Below are 19,338 nucleotides of genomic sequence, written 5' to 3'. Positions count from 1 at the left end.
CATGGTGCCAGATGAGGTTGACAAGATAGGACAATGCCATATCAGAACCTAGTCAGCCATGATATGGATTTTAACTTTGATTCTAAGAGCAACAGAAACCATTGGAGGATTTTCAGGAGACTGACATTACAATATTTATATTTCTGACTAATTATTTCTGGCCACTGTATGAAGAGTGAGTGGATGGAGGGGGGAGAAATAGAGGCCAGGAGATATGTTAGGAGGCTTCAGAAGTAGTTTAGGCAAGAGGTGAAGGTGGCTTAGACCAGAGTGGTAGAAGAGATGGAGAGAAGTGGACAGATCTGAGAGACATTTAGAAGGTAAACTGAAAAGAACTTGGACAGGAGTCTCAGAAGGACATTTGGATGGATGGTGGTTCCATTTATCAAGACAGAAAAATCTGGTAAGAAAATCATATGTTCAGAAATACACAGAATTTAGTTGAGAAGTGAAGGAGACAGAAACATTTGTAGCTAGAAAAGCTGGAAAGATCAAATGAAGGCATTTTAAGAATGATAGATTTTTAAATGTATAGATTTATAGACTTCTTTTAAAAAAATATTTTAAAATTGATTTTGGAGAGAGAGGAAAGGAAAGAGAGAGAGAGAGAAACATCGATGAGAGAGAACATAGATTGGTTGCCTCCTGCATGCTCCCCACCAGGGATTGGGCCCACAACCTGGGCATGTGCCCTGACTGGGAATCACACTGGTGACCTCTTGGTGCATGAGTCAACACTCAACAATGAGCTACACTGGCTGGACTTTTTAAAACTCTCATCCAAAGATATTTTTTTCATTTATCTTCAGATAGAGTGGGAGGGAGGGAGAGAGAGAAACATCGACTTGAGAGGGACAGTGGCTGGTTGCCTCCCGCACAACACCGACCAGGGCCGGAGTCAAACCGAAACTGTCCTTGGACCAATGCTCTAACCACTGAGCAAACTGCCCAGGGATAGATTTACAGACTTCTTAATGTTGAAGAGCTTAGTTCATGGTCTTTTTTATTTACTCTTCCTTGTAATCTCATCCTCTACCATGGCTTCAAGTATGCCTATATGCTGACAACTCTTACATTTATATCTCCTTTCCAGAATTGCAGGTTATTATACCCAACTTGCTATTTGAATCTCCTTTTGTTGTCTAAACATCTAACTCAACATGTGCAAAATTAAACTCCTACTTTAACCCCAACAAACCTGTTCCTCCCCTAACTTTCCCCATCTTGGTTAATGGCAATGTCATCTTCCACTTGCTCAGATCTAAAGCCTTGGAGACATTTTGACTCCTCTCTTTATTTCACACCCCACAAACACATCCAGAATCTGCCACATCACATCACCTCTACTGCTACCACTCAAGTCCAAAACATCATCATTTCTCTCTCATATTACTGCAGGAACTTCCTAACAGATCATTTTACTTGTATTTTTGTGTCCCCTCCCACAGTCTAATCTCAACTAGAGTGATCCTTCTAATATCTGACATATTAGTCAGATCATGTTTATTTTCTTTTTTCTCTTTTTTTATAATCCTCGCCCGAGGATATTTTTCTATTTAGCATCAGATAGAGTGGGAGGGAGGGAGAGAGAGGAAGAGAGAGGGAAAGAGAGAGAAACATCAACCAACGTGAGAAGGACACATCAACTGGTTGCCTCCCTGCAACCAAAGTATGTGCCCTTGACCAGAATTGAACCCGTGACTCTTTGGTGTATGACAGACACTTTAACTGCTGAGCCAAACCAGCCAGGGCCAGATCATGTTTAAAACAGGGAAATAGCCCTGGCAGGTTTGGCTCAGCAGTTGGAGCGTCGGCCTGCGGACCAGAGAGTCCCAGGTTCAATTCCTGCTAGAGGTACATACATAAAAACAAATAAATAAAATAAAACAGGGAAATGGAGAAACATCTATAACAAAAATAAATTAATAATAATAATAAAGCAGGGAAATGGTTCCTCATTTCAGTCCAAAAATGCCGAAGTCCATAATGGTATACAAAGCCCTATATAATAAGATTTGATTACTTCTTAGCTTCCAATCTTGTGTCCTACTACTTTTCCTTTCACTTACTCTGCCCAGACCCACCTGGATTCCCTGCTGTTTCTACTGTTCAGGCACACTCCTCCTGCCTTAGGACTTTTTTTTTTTTTAACTTTTTATTAATTTATTTTTGTTACAGATGTTTCTCCTTTTCCCCCCATTGACACCCTCCTCCTGATCCCACCCCTCATCCCACCCCCAGCATTGCTGTCTATGTCCATTGCTTAGTCATACATGCATATAAATTCTGTGGTTTATCTCTTCCCTCCTCCCCACCTCCTCTTCTGAGATTTGTCAGTCTGTACCCTACTTCTATGTCTCTGAGTCTATTTTGTTCATCAGTTTGTTTTGTTCATTATATTACAAATAAGTGAGATCATGTGATATTTGTCTTTCTCTGATCGGCTTGTTTTGCTTAGCATAATACTCTCCAGGTCCCTCCATTTCATCTCAAAGGATAAAAGATCTTTCTTTTTGTTATCCTCACCCGAGGACGTTTTTCCATTTTTTGTTCAGGTAGAGTGGGAGGGAGAGAGAGGAACAGAGAGAGAAACATCGATGTGAAAGGGACACATGGAATGGCTGCCACCCGCATGACCAACCAGGGCTGGGGACAAACTGCAACCGAGGTACAGGCCCTTAGCAGGAACCGAACCCGGGTCTCTCTGGACCACAGGCCGGCACTCTAACTGCTGAGCCAAACCGACCAGGGCAAAAGATCTTTCTTTCTTACAGATGCATAGTATTTCATTGTGTAAATGTACCAGAGCTTTTTTATCCACTCATCTATTGATTGCCTTAGGACTTTTTTTTTTAAATTCCCACCCGAGGACATTTTTTCATTTTTTTGTTCAGATAGAGTGGGAGGGAGGGGGGAGAGAGAGAGAGAGAGAGAGAGAGAGAGAGAGAGAGAGAGAGAGACATCAATGTGAAAAGGACACATCGAGTGGTTGCCACCCACACCACCCAACCAGGACCAGGGACAAACTGCAACCGAGGTACGTGCCCTTAGTGGGAACCGAACCTGGATCTCTCTGGACCGCAGGCCGACCCTCCAACCGCTGAGCCAAAAAGGCCAGGGCAAACTTAGGACTTTTTATTAGCTGGTGACTCTATCTAGACTGCTCCTCCCTGGACATTAGTATTACTAACTCACTTATCTTAAAATATTTGCTCTAAATGTCAACTTCTTCCATGAAGCCCACACTGACCATTCTATTTTAAATTGCGATCTGCTCTTCCTCCCACTTCCTGATGGCGCTTACCTTGTTCTGCTTTTATTTTTTTGTAATACTTAACCCCATCTAGCATACTACATGTTGCAATTATATCCATTGTTCAGTCTCAATATCCACCTGCGCTACCCAGCAGTGAGCTCCACCAGGGCAAGAATGTTGATCTCTTTTGACCCCTGATGTACTCTAATGTATGCCCAGGACAGTATCTGGCATAAAACGGACACTTAATATTTAAATGAATATAGTATTGACAGAAAGAAAGAAATCAGAAGAATGGGGGAGCCTGAAGCTGTGAAAGGGGTAATTAATAAAGCAAGATATCTAAAATACAGAAGGGTATGGCACCAGGCACACATACATATGTAATTATCTGCAGTGTTAGAATAGCGCTTCTCAATGATATCACATCCTCATGAAACCATTTAGCGTTTTTTCCCTAGACCTCCCACGCCCTGTGTTCTTTGGGGGCCCCTACACAGCACAGATGTTTTAACCATTTCTGAGCGTAGTATCCAGCATAGTTCCTGGCACGAAGCGCTCAAAAGGTTGTTGGGTAAACTAACAAACCAATATTTCTGTGTTCTCAACTACTTTAGAACTCGTAAAGAGGAGAGTCTAGGTTTCCTTCGCTTCTGCAGCCCTCAACCTCGTACCGCCCACTTCCAGAATGTATTACGTAATAGCACGGCGCCCTCGGGGAAGAGGCGGGTTGAGCAAATTCCGGGTCACGTGACCACAATGGGCCGGGCGTAAAAGTTCATATCCCAGCATCCTTTGTGTGTACTTCCTTTCTATCCCTTTCCGGCGTCCAAGATGTCGAAGCGAGGTGAGATTTTGGTTCTGGGGGATCCTTCGCCATCTACTGCGTGAGGGTTGCTGGCCTCGCCCGGACTGGCGGCCATGGGCAGCTGGGGCGCTTTGCTCTCGTCCGAGCCGCAGAGGGTGAAGGGGGCCCCCAAAAGTGGCGGCGGGGGCGCCTGGAGAGTTGAGCTGGCAGTAACCGGACTTGATTCCAGACCGAACCCCCGCGTGATCGCCCCGCACCTAGCGCTGCGGTGATGGGGGCGCGCACTGGCTTAGACCGGAGAGTGGGCCATTTCCGCGGCCTGCCGCCTTGCAGGAAGAACTAGGTGGTGCAAAAGTTGGAGCGAGTATGGAGTCGTACAGGCCCCTTAATCTCGACGTAAAGGTGGTTATGATGAGGAGTTGGCTGTTTGCCATGGGAACTGGTTGGCACGTGGGGAATGGAGGAAGGGGAGCCCTGGAGAGAGCATGTCTGGAGTGTACTGTTTCCAAAGATACGCGAATGAATTTATAGCCCGGGAATGGGAAGGGAACCCCGAACCATGACCGGACAGTAACCTGTCAACTGTTTCCCTGTCTTCCTACAGGACGTGGTGGGTCCTCCGGGGCGAAATTCCGGATTTCCCTTGGTCTTCCGGTAGGAGCTGTGATCAACTGTGCTGACAACACAGGTGAGACCTTCAGCTGCACCCTGTCAAACTACCCCTTTTAAAAGCACTCGTTGGGCCTTTTGCTAATGACCCACTGAGCCGTCAAAAAAGGGCAAAGTGAAAACACTGCTTTTGGGTGAAGCGGCAGCATGTTGTGTTGTTTTGCTTCAATCGGTGGTGTGACAAGGTGTTCCACGTTGGGGGGTAGTGAGTAAGTGGAGGGAGAGGCTTTGGAATTGTTGAGACAATGTTACACCAAGCTGCCTAATAAGCACTCAAAAATAATTTTTGCTTACGTTCTTTTGTAGGAGCCAAAAATCTGTATATCATCTCTGTGAAGGGGATCAAGGGACGACTGAACAGACTTCCTGCTGCTGGTGTGGGTGACATGGTGATGGCCACAGTCAAAAAAGGCAAACCAGAGCTCAGAAAGAAGGGTGAGTAGAGTAACTGAACCCTCCTTATCACTTAGTGGATAGTTGAAGACTTCTGCTTTTATTGAAAAATGGATCAAAAACCCTGTGTGCGTGACATTCAGAATTGTCTTTTTTATTTTTATTTTTGTTGTTAATCCTCACTGAAGGATATTTTTCCCGTGGATTTTGTTTCTTTAGAGGGGTGGGGAGAGAATCTCTCACATCGATTGGTTGCCTTTGGCAGTTGTGCCAACCAGGTTAGTGATCCAACCTGCAACCCAGGGCTGTGCCCTTGACAGGGAATCCAACCCTCAATCCATCTGTACCACAACTCTAACCACTGAACAACATAGGGCAGGGTTGTCCCTCGTATTTAAGGTCTTTATTTCATTGCTGATTTCCTTGGCTACGGATGAGATCACGGCTTTAAGACTTAATATCTCCTTAGGCGGGTTTCCTTTTTTTTCCCCCATACTGATTTTTGAGAGAGAGAAATAGAAACATCGATGAGAGAGAACATTGATTGGCCATCTCCTGCACCACTACCACTGGGGATTTGGCCCACACCCCGGACATGTTCCTTGACTGGGAATCGAACTGGCAAACTCTTCGTGCATGGGTCTACACTCAACCACTGGGCTACACCAGCTGCGCAGGTTTCCTTTCCTTTCCTTTTTTTTTTCAATCCTCACCCGAGGACATTTTTTCATTTTTTGTTCAGATAGAGTGGAAGAGGGAGAGAGAGAGAGGAACATCGATGTGAAAGGCACACATCGAGTAGCTGCCACCTGCATGACCAACCAGGGCTGGGGATAAACTGCAATCGAGGTATGCGCCCTTAGTGGGAACCAAACCTGGGTCTCTCTGGACCGCAGACTGATGCTCTAACCACGGAGCCAAACCAGCCAGAGCCCTTTCTTTTTTTGTGTGTGTGTGTTTTTTAAATTTTTTTTTTCTTTATTGATTTTAGAGAGAAAGGAAGGGAGAGGGAGAGGAAGATAGAAACATCGATGAGAAAGAACATCAGTTGGCCGCCTCGTGCGTGCCCCTCACTAGGGATTGGGCCCACAACCTGGGCATGTATCCTGACTGGGAATCAAACTGGCAACCTCTTGGTGCATGGGTCGATGCTCAGCCACTGAGCCACACCAGCCGGGGTGGTGATTTTATCTTTAAAAAGCCCCAGACTGCTGGCTGCTTTGTTTAAACAGTGAGGTAAAATCTCTCTTCTCTTCTCTCCTCTTTCCCCAAATTGCCTGACTTCTTTGTTTAGTAGTTTGTGAAATCAGAGCCCTTTCTTAAAATAACTGATTTGAAAGGGAATGATGATACTCACTTTCTGAAGTGGTTAGATTCAGGGGATGTGCTAAGCACGTAGAGCATCTAGCCTGTTACCCAACACTTTCTTAAATACGAATAACACACAGTATTTTAAGACAGGTTCTTTATTAGATTAACTCATATTTGTAACATCAAAAGGTTTGACATGATTGCTTCTAAATCTTTTGTGATAGAAACTAAAAGAGCTACTTGTTTAATCGTGGGCTACTCCCCAAAAGTTTTCCTGCTAGTTTTATAAATTAAAGGGAAGGCCTCAGCAGTTCTGACTTGTAATGTCCTGTGCCTGCTTAGTCTGTCTCTGCTTGGGATGTCTTGCTTTTCATGAGAACTCCTAGCCATCTCTTTAAAATGTGACAGGTCTCAGCCACATGTTGCTCCTTGTAGGCCTGCATATGCCCCGCCCCACCCATTTTTAGCTTTTTGGTCAGAAATGTTAACTTTGTTCACCTTTTGGAGGGGGTGGTTAATCCTTACCTGAGGATATCTTCCATTGATTTTTAGATAGAGGGAGGGAGAGAGAGAGAGGAACATTGATGAGAAAGAGACACATCAACTGGTTGCCTCTTGCATGACCCCAACTGGTGCCAGGGATCGAACCCATGACCCTTTAGTCCACTGGCCAATGCTCTGACTAAATGCTAGCCAAACCAGTTAGGGCTTTGTTCACCTTTAATATCCTTTTGAGGGCTTGATAGACAAGGAGTAAGTAGCATTGTGGTTAACCATTGATTAATCAATGCGTAAATTGGGATGGTATGCAGCTGGAAAGGCTTTCCTTTTAGAACACTTGCTGGGTCTGATCTGTGGCCTGGGGAGCTGTCAGGGAAGGGCAGAACAATTGCCCATCGCTGTGGGTGAGATGGCAGCAGGATGTGCTGTGGGTCTCAATCAGTCATGGGACAGACCAGAGAGCACTTCGTGGTTCTAAAAATAGTTGTGAATTTCCAATTCTATTAATGTCTTCTTTGGTTGTTGTTTCTCCTAAATCAATACTTCTCACCTTAGACGTAACGGATAACACATAGAAATGTGGACAGGGGCAGGACTGGAAGTCTAGAATCCTGGATTAGTGTAGCCTTACTTATCTGCTAAATTCATTTGTGAGAATTTAAATAGTTTATAAGTAGATGAGGGTCCAACAGAGGAGGTGCTCAGTAAATATTATTTACCTGTCACTCAGTGTGCATTCCTGTTAAAACTAGATCAGAGGCTGTCTACATATATACATGGAACTTGGGTCAAGGGTACCCAGGCTCCCTGTCCTTATGTAAAATATCCTGTATTTCCGGTGTCTGATATTCAGTGTGAAAATGGTAACTATTATACCTGTTTTACAAGAAGAAAACTTTGTGCAAGTAGGTTTTAATAAGTTACTTATGACCCTGAAAACAGTTCCTCAAAAAGTTAACTATAATTACACAAGAAAAAAAAGTGGAATTTCAATTACCCAGAGCTTAGATCCCTGAGGACTGATAATTGTTAATATTTTGTTGTATGTCCTTTCCTGATTTCTAAGGGAAAAAGTTAGCTTGTAAACTTTCCTATGTAAATGAGACCATTACTCATTCTGCTTGCTTTACAATGATTGGCCTGTGTATATATATGTGTGTATATATGTGTATGTATATATATTTTTTTTTTCCTTTATTGATTTTTTTTTTTTAGAGGAAGGGAGAGGGAAAGAGCTAGAAACATCGATGAGAGAGAATATCAATTGGCCGCCTCCTGCATGCTCCCCACTGGGGATTTGGCCCACAACCTGGGTATGTGCCCTGACCGCAGATCAAACTGGCGACCTCTTGGTACATGGGTCAATGCTCAACTACTGAGCCACATGGGCTGGGCTGGCCTATATTATTTATTTATTTTTTTTATTTTTTATTTTTTTTATCCTCACCCGAGGACACCTTTTAGCCCTTTGTTCAGATAGAGTGGGAGGGAAAGAGAGAGAGAAACATCAATGTGAAAGGGACACATCGAGTGGCTGCCACCCCCACGACCCAACCAGGGCCGGGGACAAACTGCAACCAAGGTACATGCCCTTAGCGGGAACCGAACCCAGGTCTCTCAGGACCGCAGGCTGACGCTCTAACTGCTGAGCCAAACCGGCCAGGGCATGGCCTATATTTTTTTTAATTACAGGTATGCATAATCATTTTAAATGATTCTATGTATGTGCCATGTGATAGTTGGGTTAATTCCAAATTTTTACTCTACTAAAATCTTATGTGCCCTGCAGTTAGAAAAGTATTTGGCCTGGCTGGTGTGGCTCTGGTTGAGTGTTGACCCATGCACCAAGAGGTCGCCAGTTCGATTCTCGGTCAGGGCACATGCGCAGTTTGTGGGCCATCCCCAGTAGGAGGCATGCAGGAAGCAACCAATCAATGTTTCTATCTCACTCTCTAAAACCAATAAAGAAAGAAAGAAAAGCATTTGAACACAGCACCAGCCTCCGGCTGTTTGAACAGTTTAACCCAAAACATGGATATCAGACCAAATCATACAGTTTCTGTCAACAGTATGAATGACAAACTTTAAAAAAAAATTGAAGAGGTCCTTGTATGCCCTTTTTTCTAAGTTTGGCCTTGTGGTACATATTGTAGCTTTAAAGAGCATGAAGATGGGGGTGGGTGGTGAGCCTTTGTTATATTTAAATAACTGGACTCATCCATGATCACCTTGAGATGGTTACAAGGCTTTTCATCTTAGGATAAACCAATGTGAATCCATTACGCAAAAACAGATTCTGATAAAATACCTAAAATGTGTGGCGCTTTTGCTGACAAGGGAGAAAAAAACCAAAACTGGGACAGCGGGGACTGCAAATAACAGCCTGGTGACCCAGGGAGCACCAGATTCAGCGGATACCTAAGGGAATGCAATATCAAATCCTCAGGTCCCCTGATTACCTTCCGAACTGTATTTTATTCCTTAATAATTTAGAAGAAACCAATGAGATGTTGTCCATGCTGTTTAGCCATTTCCCTGGTTTTAAGGAAGTATGTTTGGTACCTGAGAGGCATGACATCATTGCATTTGTTGAATTTGGAAATGACAGGCTGGTTCTTCCAGGGATGCTTTACAAGGATTTTTTAAGTCCTTGGGTGAGGATAATTTTTCCATTGATTTTTTTTTTTTTTTTTAGATAGAATGGGAGGGAGGAAGGGAGAAACATCAATGACGATTGGCTGCTTTTCTCACGACTCCTACTGGGGCTGGGGAACAAACCTGCGACCCAGGCATGTGCCCTTGGCTGGGAATTGAACCCAGGACCATTTGATGAATGGGGCAACGCTCTAACTGCTAAACCAAACCAGCCAGGGCTACAATGATGTAATTCAGATCACACTGTCCCATGCCATGAAGATCATCTATGCTAAGAAATGACATTTGGGATAGTTGTCTTTAAAGGACTTGTGTAGCATTTGTTTTGGTACCATTTGATCAGGCCATTTTAATAGTTGGGGCTGGGAGTAGTGATAGTGAAATTTTTGTGCAGGTTTTTAAAAACTATTGTCTTTCTTTAGCCTTGGAAAACTATGAAATATGAAGGCCTTTTTTTAAAAAAAAACTTTTTTTTTTTCTTTATTGATTTTAGAGAGAAAGGAAGGGAGAGGAAGAGAGGATAGAAACATCGATGAGAGAGAACATCGACTGGCCGCCTCCTGCATGCCCCCCACTGGGGATCAGGCCCACAACATGGGCATGTGCCCTGACTGGGATTGAACCGGCAACCTCCTGGTGCAGGGTCAGTGCTCAACCACTGAGCCACACTGGCCGGGCTCTCTTTTTTTTTTTTTTTTTGCATTTATCTTCAGACAGTGGGAGGGAGGGAGAGAGAGACATTGACTGGTTGCCACCTGCACGACCCCAACTGGGGACGGGGACGAACCCCAAGGCACATGCCCTTAGTGGGAACCGAACCTGGGACTCTGGTCCGCAGGTGGACACTAACCGCTGAGCCAAACCGGCCAGGGCAAGGCCTCAATTTTGTATAGTAAACTTTTTGTATTCTAGTTTTTAAAAGGGCATTTGTGGTGAGGTCGAGTATGGCCAATATCCTGGGCATACTCATGGAAAGTGTGAGTAAGTGAGTGTGTGTGTGTGTGTGTGTGTGTGTGTACATACACGCACACTAGCCGTTACAAGTTTTTGTTGTTTGTTTTTTCTTGATTTTAGAGGGAGAGAGAGAGAGAAACATCAATGAAAGAGAACATCGATTGGCCACCTCCTGTGTACCCCGCACTGGGGAATAGGCCCACAACCTGGGCATGTGCCCTGACCAGGAATTGAACCTGCAGTCTCTTGGTACATGGCTCGACGCTTAACCACTGAGCCACACCAGCCAGGCACAAGTTTGTTTGTTTTTGGTAAATCAATTGGTGTATAAATGAGTATATATTTGTAAAACCCTACAGTATGGAACGTATTTAATTCCAACAAATTCTTGGAAGCAGTAATTTTAGATCAAAGTGTGCTTTCCTGGAGGTTTGATGTATACTGGGATAGAATGTTGTCTAATGAATTAACAGCTTGGGCTTTCCACTTATTCAGGCTGGAGTGGGGGGTGGGGTTATTCCCTGTTCTGTGTGATAATAAATCTTGACAGTATCCGTATCCACCTCTTGGGTGAAATGAGGGAAAATAAAGGAAGTATTTTGCAAGTTTCCTGCATACATCTGTCCAAATGGGAAATGTGGGGGAACTAGACAGTGTAAACTGCTTTCTTGTGGTGGTGCTGGGACCTGAGCTGACAAGATTAATGACAGTTGATCCTTTTATACTTTTTAGTACATCCAGCGGTGGTAATTCGACAACGAAAGTCATACCGGAGAAAAGATGGTGTGTTTCTTTATTTTGAAGATAATGCAGGGGTCATAGTAAACAATAAAGGCGAGATGAAAGGTAAAGTGTCCACATTGTTCCTTAGATCTTGGATTATTTAATTCTTGGGGCTAGGAGTAAAAGCAAAGACGGGACCCTCTAATCTTATTTGACACCTCATTCTCTTATGCAGGTTCTGCCATCACAGGACCAGTTGCAAAGGAGTGTGCAGATTTGTGGCCCAGGATTGCATCAAATGCTGGCAGTATTGCATGATTCACCAGTGCATTTGTAAAGAAAAAAGCCCATTAAAAAATATTTCCTCCCAATGCTTGCCTTTCTATTTGTTTCTACATGTCACTCTTTTTTTTTTTTTTTAACCCTCACTCAGTGTTTTTCTATTTATCTTCAGAGAGGGTGGGGGAGAGAGAAACATTGACTGGTTGCCTCCCACAGAACCCCAACCAGGGACAAATCACAACCGAGGTACATGCCCTTGACTGGACTTGAACCCCATGGCTCATTGGTCCGCAGGCTGCTGCTCTAATTGCTGAGCCAAACCGGCCAGGCCTTTACATACCAGTCTCGACACTACCTAACCCTTCCTTTGTAGGATACGAACTACTCTGTAAATTCTGTGAGCATATGTGAAAAAATAAAAACAGTCCTTGCACTTTCGTGAGAATTTTTGAAACTTCTCAATTTCTGCTATAAAGACTAGATATTTGGGTTTGGAGTCTGTAAATAAATAAAAGCAGTACTTTGATGGCAGGATACCCCATATAGTTGCTGTGTAGTTGGGTATTTAAGATAGAGTGCTCAGATCCTAGACATGCTTGTGGAGTCCAAGGAGTGATGTCAGCAGGAACCAGGTACACACAGTGTATATGCACACTTTTGCATTTACAGGTTTTCTTTGGGAGAAATTTGCACATAAATGAGTATATTTGTAAAGCCTAACACATGGTAAATACCATGTAGATTAATTCTTTTTTTTTTTTTTCTCACCCAAGGACATTTTTCGATATTCTGTTCAGAGAGAGGGAGAAAAACAGACGTGAATGGGACACATCGAGTTGTCGCCACCTGCACGGCTTAAAACAGGGCTGGGGACAAACTGCAACCGAGGTACATGCCCTTAGAGGGAACCGAACCCAGGTCTCGACCACAGGCCAACGCTCCAACCGCTGAGCCAAACCAGCCAGGGCTGTATTCTTGTGGAAGATGATTTAGATTACTTACTCAGGGTCTCAGAAAAGAGCGCTCAGCTGGTTTTGGATCAATGTCTCAGCCTAAAGGTGTTAGAGTAGGTTTTTTATACTAAAGTTTTTGTTCATATATCTAGTATCTGAAAATACTCTGCCTTGTATCTGTAAGTTGGGTATAATGCAAGGCTGAAGCTTAAGAGTACATGAAGACCCTACCTAGCACGTAGTCATTTGGTGAGATGACTGCCTTTTGTCTAAGATGAGGAATGGAATGTACCAGTAGAGAGCAGACCAATGAAGTCAGACTGGAGGTAGGACTACATAACATTGGTACTTTTTAAAGCTGCCCAAATTTCCAACGTGCAGCCAAGATTAAGAATCGGTGCTCCGGCCCTGGCCAGATTGGCTCAGCGGGTAGAGTGTCGGCCTGTGGTCTAGTGAGACCTGGGTTCAATTTCCGCTAGGGGCATGTACCTCGGTTGCAGTTTGTCCCTGGCCCTGGTTGGGTTTTTCGGGTGGCAACCACTCGTGTCTCTTTCACATCGATATTTCTTTTCCTCTCCCTCCCACTCTATCTGAACAAAAAATGAAAAAATGTCCTCAGGTGAGGATTAAAAAAAAAAAATTGGAGCTCTGTTTAGGTTTTAGGAATATTAGAGAACTGAAGTCTCAAACAGACTTGGCTCCTCCGCTACTGCATCCCCCAGCCTGGCAAATTTCAAATCTATTGTAACTCGAAGCTCTCAGATCCTCTATTGAATGTCTCCTTTTATCCCATTGTGTAATACACACACACATACATATATATAAAATGATCCGCCTCTGCATCCAGTGTGAGGGCTGGGCCTGTCGTTTTCCCACTTGTCCTCTTGTGTCCATGTTCTTTCCAGGTTCTTTTGAAGGTGAATAGAATAGACTCAAACTATAGACTTATTTCCTATCATTTCAGATGTGACTTGCAGGTGCTCTCCTGTCATAGTGTAGAAAGATTGAATATGTTAAGTATTGAAATTGCCAGGAGGAGTGATTTTTTTTTTTTTATCTTTATTGATTTTAGAGAGGAAGGGAGAGGGAGAGAGAAACATCAATGAGAGAGAACATCGACTGGCTGCCTCTTGCACGCCCTCCACTGGGGATTAGGCCCACAACCCCAGCATGTGCCCTGACTGGGAATTGAACCAATGACCTCTTGGTGCATGGGTGGACACTCAACCACTGAGCCACACTGGCTGGGCAGGAGTAGTGATTTTTGTGTGTAGGTATAATGCAACCTTTTTCTAAGTGACACATGTGCCTTCATGTAAAAATATGAAGGGTGAATAAAAGAAGCCCTCCTTGAGCCTGTAAAATGAGGATAACAGCACCTCAGAGCTGGTGTGAGCTGTCTGCATAGGTGCTTTAATACATAAGTATTTATGTAAGGGTTTGATCCATGGAAAATTTTGGGAAGTAAAAAGTATAAAGAAGGGAATAATTAAAACCATTGTTCACATTTTGTGTCCTATCTATATATACATAAATTTAGCCACAAAAGTATGGTAACATGTCAACCTACTGTTTGGTGGATGGGGGCAGTTGCTAGCTGAGAAAAAATTGGGAGGGGAGGATGGAAGTCCTTCAAGTGGACTTAACTGGAAGTTAGGAGACCTGAATTCTGGTTCTGGGTCTGCCACTAAATGGATTTAGGGAATATTCCAACGTTTTTGAGCTTCAACTGCCAGTTCTGTAAAATGAGAGTCAGAAGTAGATGCTATCTAAAACTCTATCTGATCCATTTTCAACAGAACTGAGTTGGTAAAATGTATATGATGGGAACAGAGAACCTTGCTCTGAAAAAAACAAAAAAACAAAAACGGGGAAGCTGGGCCCGACTGCACTCACGAGACCCACATTCAGTAATGCCCTCTTCTCCCCTTCAGTCTCATTCCTCGTGCATGGTCTAGTCATCCCTTACCTCTGGGCCATGCAAGCAACTTCCCCCACAGCCTTAAGAGCCTACCCCATTGGATGGGGACAGTAGGGTTTGTGTCGCAGGCGTCAGGGGTCTTGACACCACGTAACAATGCGCAGGGGAGCCCCGCCTAGGGCCCACCGCTCCCACCGGCGAGGCCCGTAGAGGCTGCGGCGGTAGGGATGGTGCACTTGCGCGAGTGTCCCCTGCGGTTGGAGAAGAGCTTCATCTTGGATGGTGTGGCGGTGAGCACCATTGCCAGCACCTATGAACGCTTGAAGCCCAAGCTCTGGTCCGCGATTCCGCCTTACAATGCGCAGCAGGACTACCACACCCGGCGGTATTTCAGGAGCCAGGCGGTTCCGCCCATTCTGCAGAAAACTGATCAGGTATAGGAGCGCCCCAAACCACCCCACTGTCTGCCTGCAGAGGTTGGCCCTGGTGGCGGGCTGACTGCCCAAATCCTGGCGTCTCACTGGAGCACCCTCACCACCAGTGAGGCTTCCCCAAAACCACCCCCTCAATTTTCTTAATGAATGCGGAACCGGCTGAGGTGGGCCACCGGTGTTGAGCATGAGCTCACTGGGCTCATAGAGTCACCTTCCACCCCTGGACTTGAGAATGATATCATTTTGGGCTTCTGCAAACCTAGGAAACTGCGCTCAAAGTCCGCCTCTCCCAAACCATTGTCCTTTTTGACGTCATAGACCCGCCCTTTGTGGTGACCTCATGCTGCAAATCCTCTAAAAGCATGAAAATCCATGTGATCTCAGTGAACTAGACAAAGAACTGTCTAGACCCAACAAGAGCCACGCCCTCTGTCTGGTGACTTCATAGTTGTAGAGGGGCTCACTCGCAGGGACCTGTGAGCTCAAACCTCCCAAACCTCCAGGACCTCCCTTCTCCCAGGCCTTTTCCTCAGGGGTGTTGCCCTCTCCTGCAGACTACTTCCCTGGGATCAGATTCTGAGGCTAATTACTAATGGTTCCAATTTTTTTTCACCACTTTTGTCCCCAATATATGTGCCTATATATGTTACAGTGATATGAATACCACTTAGTGGGGGTTATTCTATGAACAAATCTAGGGTTTTTGGTGATCCCAGATGATTGTGTGTATGTGTGCATGTTTAGTACATGTTTGCTCATGTAACTTTTATGACAGGAGGCGGAGTTGGGGGGGTAAAAACAGAAAAACAAATATTTAAAAGCTTGAAAAGAGCCCAGCCAGTGTGGCTCAGTGGTTGAGCATGGACTCATGCACCAAATGGTTGCTTGTTTGATTCCTGGTCAGGGCACATGCCCAGGTTGTGGGCCTGATCCCCAGGCGGGGGGCATGCAGGAGGTGGCCAACTGAAGCTTGAAAAGAATATGGTGTACACACTTCTGAAACTTTCTGTGTTCCATTTTGTATTTGTCACAACTACCATTTGTGGTAGGTATAATTTTCATTTAAATGAAGATAATGCTTATTGAACCTTTACTATGCCAGGCCTTTTATTTTAACTATCTCACTTAAATCTCACAGCAACCCTCCTTTTATTGATGAGGAAATTGAGGTCCAGAAAATATGTGTCATTGGCTTAGGTCACACAGCTTGTTAGTGGCAGAGCTGGAAACTGTCTGGCAGCCGATACTGAGCCCTAAGTACCAAGCTACACAGTCTCTCCCTGAGAGGCAATATCGGTTTTAAGTATATTTAATCTGTCTGGCCCTGTTACCCCTCGCTGTGACCTCTGCCCCCTCCCAACAAGCCTCAGGGGAGTTTGGGCTGTGCGTCTCCCAGCATGGCGGCTGACACTCTTCTGTATTCTCTCCCTCACTCAGGATCATGGAGGTACAGGAAGGGACGGCTGGATAGTGGATTATTTTCACATCTTCGGGCAAGGACAGAGATACCTCAACAGGAGAAACTGGGCAGGGGCAGGCAAGTGCCACCTTGCTCTCAACTTCCTCATGGCCCCATCTAGGAAGAGGGGTGCACCCACAGTTCAGAGACAGAAACTGGGTGGTAGAGAGACATGGTTGGAACGAAGAGGGCCGGGACTACATCCTCCTGCTTTTCCTCTTATACATGAGCAGATGATGTCACAGTACTCCCTATATTTAGTTATTGAGCACCTACTGTACGTCAGTCAGGTGCTTTTTACCCTCACACCACCCCCATGTTACAGCCTGGGAAACTGAGACTTAGGGAGTTCAAGTGATTTGCTGAGAAGGGCTGAGCTGGGATTGGAATTCCACTTTTTCTAACTCTGAAGACTGTATTCCTTTCATTGCTTCTGAGCAGGCTGTGTCCTACTCATTTTACAGGCACAATTAAGCAGCAACAGGAAAGGGAGAGTTGAGAGATGGTTTCCTGACAGGGCAAACTCTCCTCCCACCCCAATTCCACCCCCCTTTGGACACACTCTAGTAGCATAACCCTTTGTACCATTTGGCCAAACTTGTCCATTGGTTCCAGATGGGTCAGAGGCAAGGATGGTATTTTCTTAGTTCTCCTAGGAGCAAGGCAAGTTCGGCCAAGCCCAGAAATTTCTGACCCTCCTGTACCATTCACACTCCTCCTGCACACTATGCGGCTGGGTTCTAGGAAGCCATCTGTCTCCTTGACTTCACCAATTCTTGGCTTTTCAGTAAAGAGGCTTGAGATATTTAAGCATTGATTCAAAAAGACTTGGGGAGCACAGAGACTGTAGCTGGGTTTGTATCCTAATATCAGCCCTGTGGAAGTGGAGAAAGTGAGAGGAAACTGAATGCAAGCTCACACCTCTCTCTCTCCATCCCCAAGGGCATTCCCTCCAGCAGGTGACTGGGCATGACCACTACAATGCCAATTTGAAAACGAACATGGGGTTCAATGGTCGGTTTGGCTATCGCAGGAACACCCCAGCCCTCCGCCAGCGCTCATCTGTCTTTGGAGAGGTCACCCGATTCCCTCTTTTCTAACAGCAGCTTTTCCTTTCACACCCTCGAACTGAATGTCTGACAGATGTTTAGATGAACTCCCAATGTTATATAAAAATTCTTTCCATTTGTGCCTCTAAGTGTGCTGTTTCTTTCCTGAGGTGGTGGTAGGGGTGGGTGGGGCTAGTTTCTCCACTTTCATCTTCTCTTCCCAAAGGAGAGGAGCTGGGAGGAGAAAGTGCATTTCCAGCTTGTACCCTTACACTCCATGCCAATGAGTGCCAGGCTTTGAGAGGCCTCGGCTTTCCCTTGCCCGTATGATAAGGAGGAGCCACACTACCTAACCCTCCACAAAGCTCTTCCCCAGGCATCAGCAGGGCCAGGTCAGAAGTTGGCTACTGTTGCCATCAAGACCGGAGCAAGCAGTGTGGCCACAAGGATTAGCTGTTAGTTGCCCTAAAAAGGATTTCCTGATTTTCTTGAGAATCATCTCATCCAAAAGAACTGACATTTTCCTTCTCCTTTCCACTTTCAATCCATCAAGAGGCAGGGCATGAACAAGGTGATATCTGGGGTGCTTTTTGAACCTAGGAGTTCTGACATAGTACTATTGTGCTTCTGGACACTTTCGCTACAAATACTATGTCTGTTTCCCTTTCAGCTAGTTTCCAGGCCATTTTTTCAAGTGTCCCAACCCAGTATGTTGGTGGCCAGGAGAAAAGCCAAAGCAGATGATGGATACAAAAGAAGGTGGGTGGGGCTTTAGAATACAAAGCTTGCCAGTACTCTAGTGTGGGTGGAACCTGATTATATTGAGTCACCACAAGTGGACAAGAAGGACAAACAAAGTAGGTCAGGGGGTATAGCTCAGGGGTAGAGCATTTGACTGCAGATCAAGAGGTCCCCGGTTCAAATCCGGGTGCCCCCTTCCTATTACTTTTTTACTTAGTACATAAAATACCTCTTGACTCCCAGTCGCAAAGTTACTAGAGAAGACAAGGAATTCTCAACTCTTGTCCTGAAATACTAGTTCCTCCTACATTCCAAATGACCAGTCAGGAGAGACCTGTGAAATATCTCTTGAGATTCAATTAAGACATAGTATATCACCCCAATAAATTCAACAAAAAAGTTTTTAAAAAACACAAAGTTCCCTATAAAATTCTAAATCTAAGATTAAGTCAGATCTTAATTTGAACACATTTAGCAATCTGATGTCTGATAGTAAAGATGAAGGTGTTCACACAACATGTATTTTTTTTTTATCCTCACCCGAGGACATTTTTTTCCATTTTTTTGTTCAGATAGAGTGGGAGGGAGAAAGAGGAAGAGAGAGAGAGAGAGAAACATCGACGTGAAAGGGACACATTGAGTGGCTGCTACCCACATGACCAACCAGGGCCGGGCACAAACTGCAACCGAGGTACATGCCCTTAGCGGGAACCGAACCCGGGTCTCTCTGGACCGCAGGCCGACGCTCTAACTGCTGAACCAAACCGGCCAGGGCCACAACGTGTATTTTTGAGAGCTTAGTACATGCAAGGCTATAGTGAATTAGAAGATGAAAAAGCATCCCTGTCCCCAGGGAGCTTTCGGTCTAGTGAAAGTTGACACATTCACACACAGCTGTCAGAGGAAGAGTGTTTGTACCTCAAGAAAGAGTTATCTTTTGAAACTTTCTAGACAATATTTAAAACTGAAGCTTTTCTACAGTTTGAAGGGATATTTCTGCCTGATCTGAAGAGTGTTATTAACCTGTTGCTTGTGTCACTGCATAATCCTCCCTTCAGGGTTAGGGGCACTTTCTTCTTAGTTTTGAAATGGAACAGACCACTCTGGCCACTTAAAGCAGAAAAGGAGTCTACTGGAGGGATGGTGGAGACTTACAGAGTTGAGGGAAAGTGGGAGAACCTAACTCAAATAGCAGTTAACTATGAGGGGCTGCCAAGCAGGGAAATCCA

The 19,338-nt window shown here is 44.8% G+C and overlaps 2 protein-coding genes, 2 non-coding genes and 1 pseudogene across 4 annotated transcripts; all 5 read left to right on the top strand.

The window, feature by feature from the left end:
* The first annotated feature begins 4,005 nt into the window (after positions 1-4,005).
* On the top strand, positions 4,006-11,641 carry RPL23 (ribosomal protein L23). Its single transcript, XM_036268415.1, has 5 exons — positions 4,006-4,103; positions 4,669-4,752; positions 5,040-5,168; positions 11,280-11,393; positions 11,506-11,641. Exons 1-5 carry the CDS (start codon positions 4,091-4,093, stop codon positions 11,586-11,588), a joined length of 423 nt encoding a protein of 140 aa, XP_036124308.1. The 5' UTR covers positions 4,006-4,090; the 3' UTR covers positions 11,589-11,641.
* On the top strand, positions 4,784-4,919 carry LOC118635145. The gene has a single exon (XR_004960483.1). It is a non-coding gene; the product is annotated as a small nucleolar RNA SNORA21 (small nucleolar RNA).
* Positions 8,970-10,038, top strand: LOC118633985 (annotated as a pseudogene).
* Positions 11,642-14,653: 3,012 nt separating the features above from the next.
* CUNH17orf98 (chromosome unknown C17orf98 homolog) lies at positions 14,654-17,419 on the top strand. Its single transcript, XM_036267725.1, has 3 exons — positions 14,654-14,860; positions 16,298-16,397; positions 17,262-17,419. The coding sequence occupies exons 1-3, from the start codon at positions 14,654-14,656 to the stop codon at positions 17,417-17,419; spliced, it is 465 nt and encodes a 154-aa protein (XP_036123618.1).
* An 814-nt stretch (positions 17,420-18,233) lies between these two features.
* Positions 18,234-18,305, top strand: TRNAC-GCA. Its single transcript has one exon. It is a non-coding gene; the product is annotated as a tRNA-Cys (tRNA).
* Positions 18,306-19,338: the final 1,033 nt, after the last annotated feature.

The sequence above is a fragment of the Molossus molossus genome, unplaced genomic scaffold (assembly GCF_014108415.1).
Source record: "Molossus molossus isolate mMolMol1 unplaced genomic scaffold, mMolMol1.p scaffold_m16_p_19, whole genome shotgun sequence".
Lineage (NCBI taxonomy): Eukaryota > Metazoa > Chordata > Mammalia > Chiroptera > Molossidae > Molossus > Molossus molossus.
Note: the sequence above shows the minus strand (reverse complement) of the source record. Positions and strands in the feature narration are given on the sequence as shown.

Coding starts and splice junctions, on each gene's coding strand:
- RPL23 (XM_036268415.1), top strand. Junction 5,169..11,279: donor ACCAGAGCTCAGAAAGAAGG/GTGAGTAGAGTA, acceptor TATACTTTTTAG/TACATCCAGCGGTGGTAATT. Junction 11,394..11,505: donor CAATAAAGGCGAGATGAAAG/GTAAAGTGTCCA, acceptor TCTCTTATGCAG/GTTCTGCCATCACAGGACCA.
- CUNH17orf98 (XM_036267725.1), top strand. CDS start 14,654: ATGGTGCACTTGCGCGAGTGTCCCCTGCGGTTGGAGAAGAGCTTCATC. Junction 14,861..16,297: donor TTCTGCAGAAAACTGATCAG/GTATAGGAGCGC, acceptor TCCCTCACTCAG/GATCATGGAGGTACAGGAAG. Junction 16,398..17,261: donor GAGAAACTGGGCAGGGGCAG/GCAAGTGCCACC, acceptor TCCATCCCCAAG/GGCATTCCCTCCAGCAGGTG.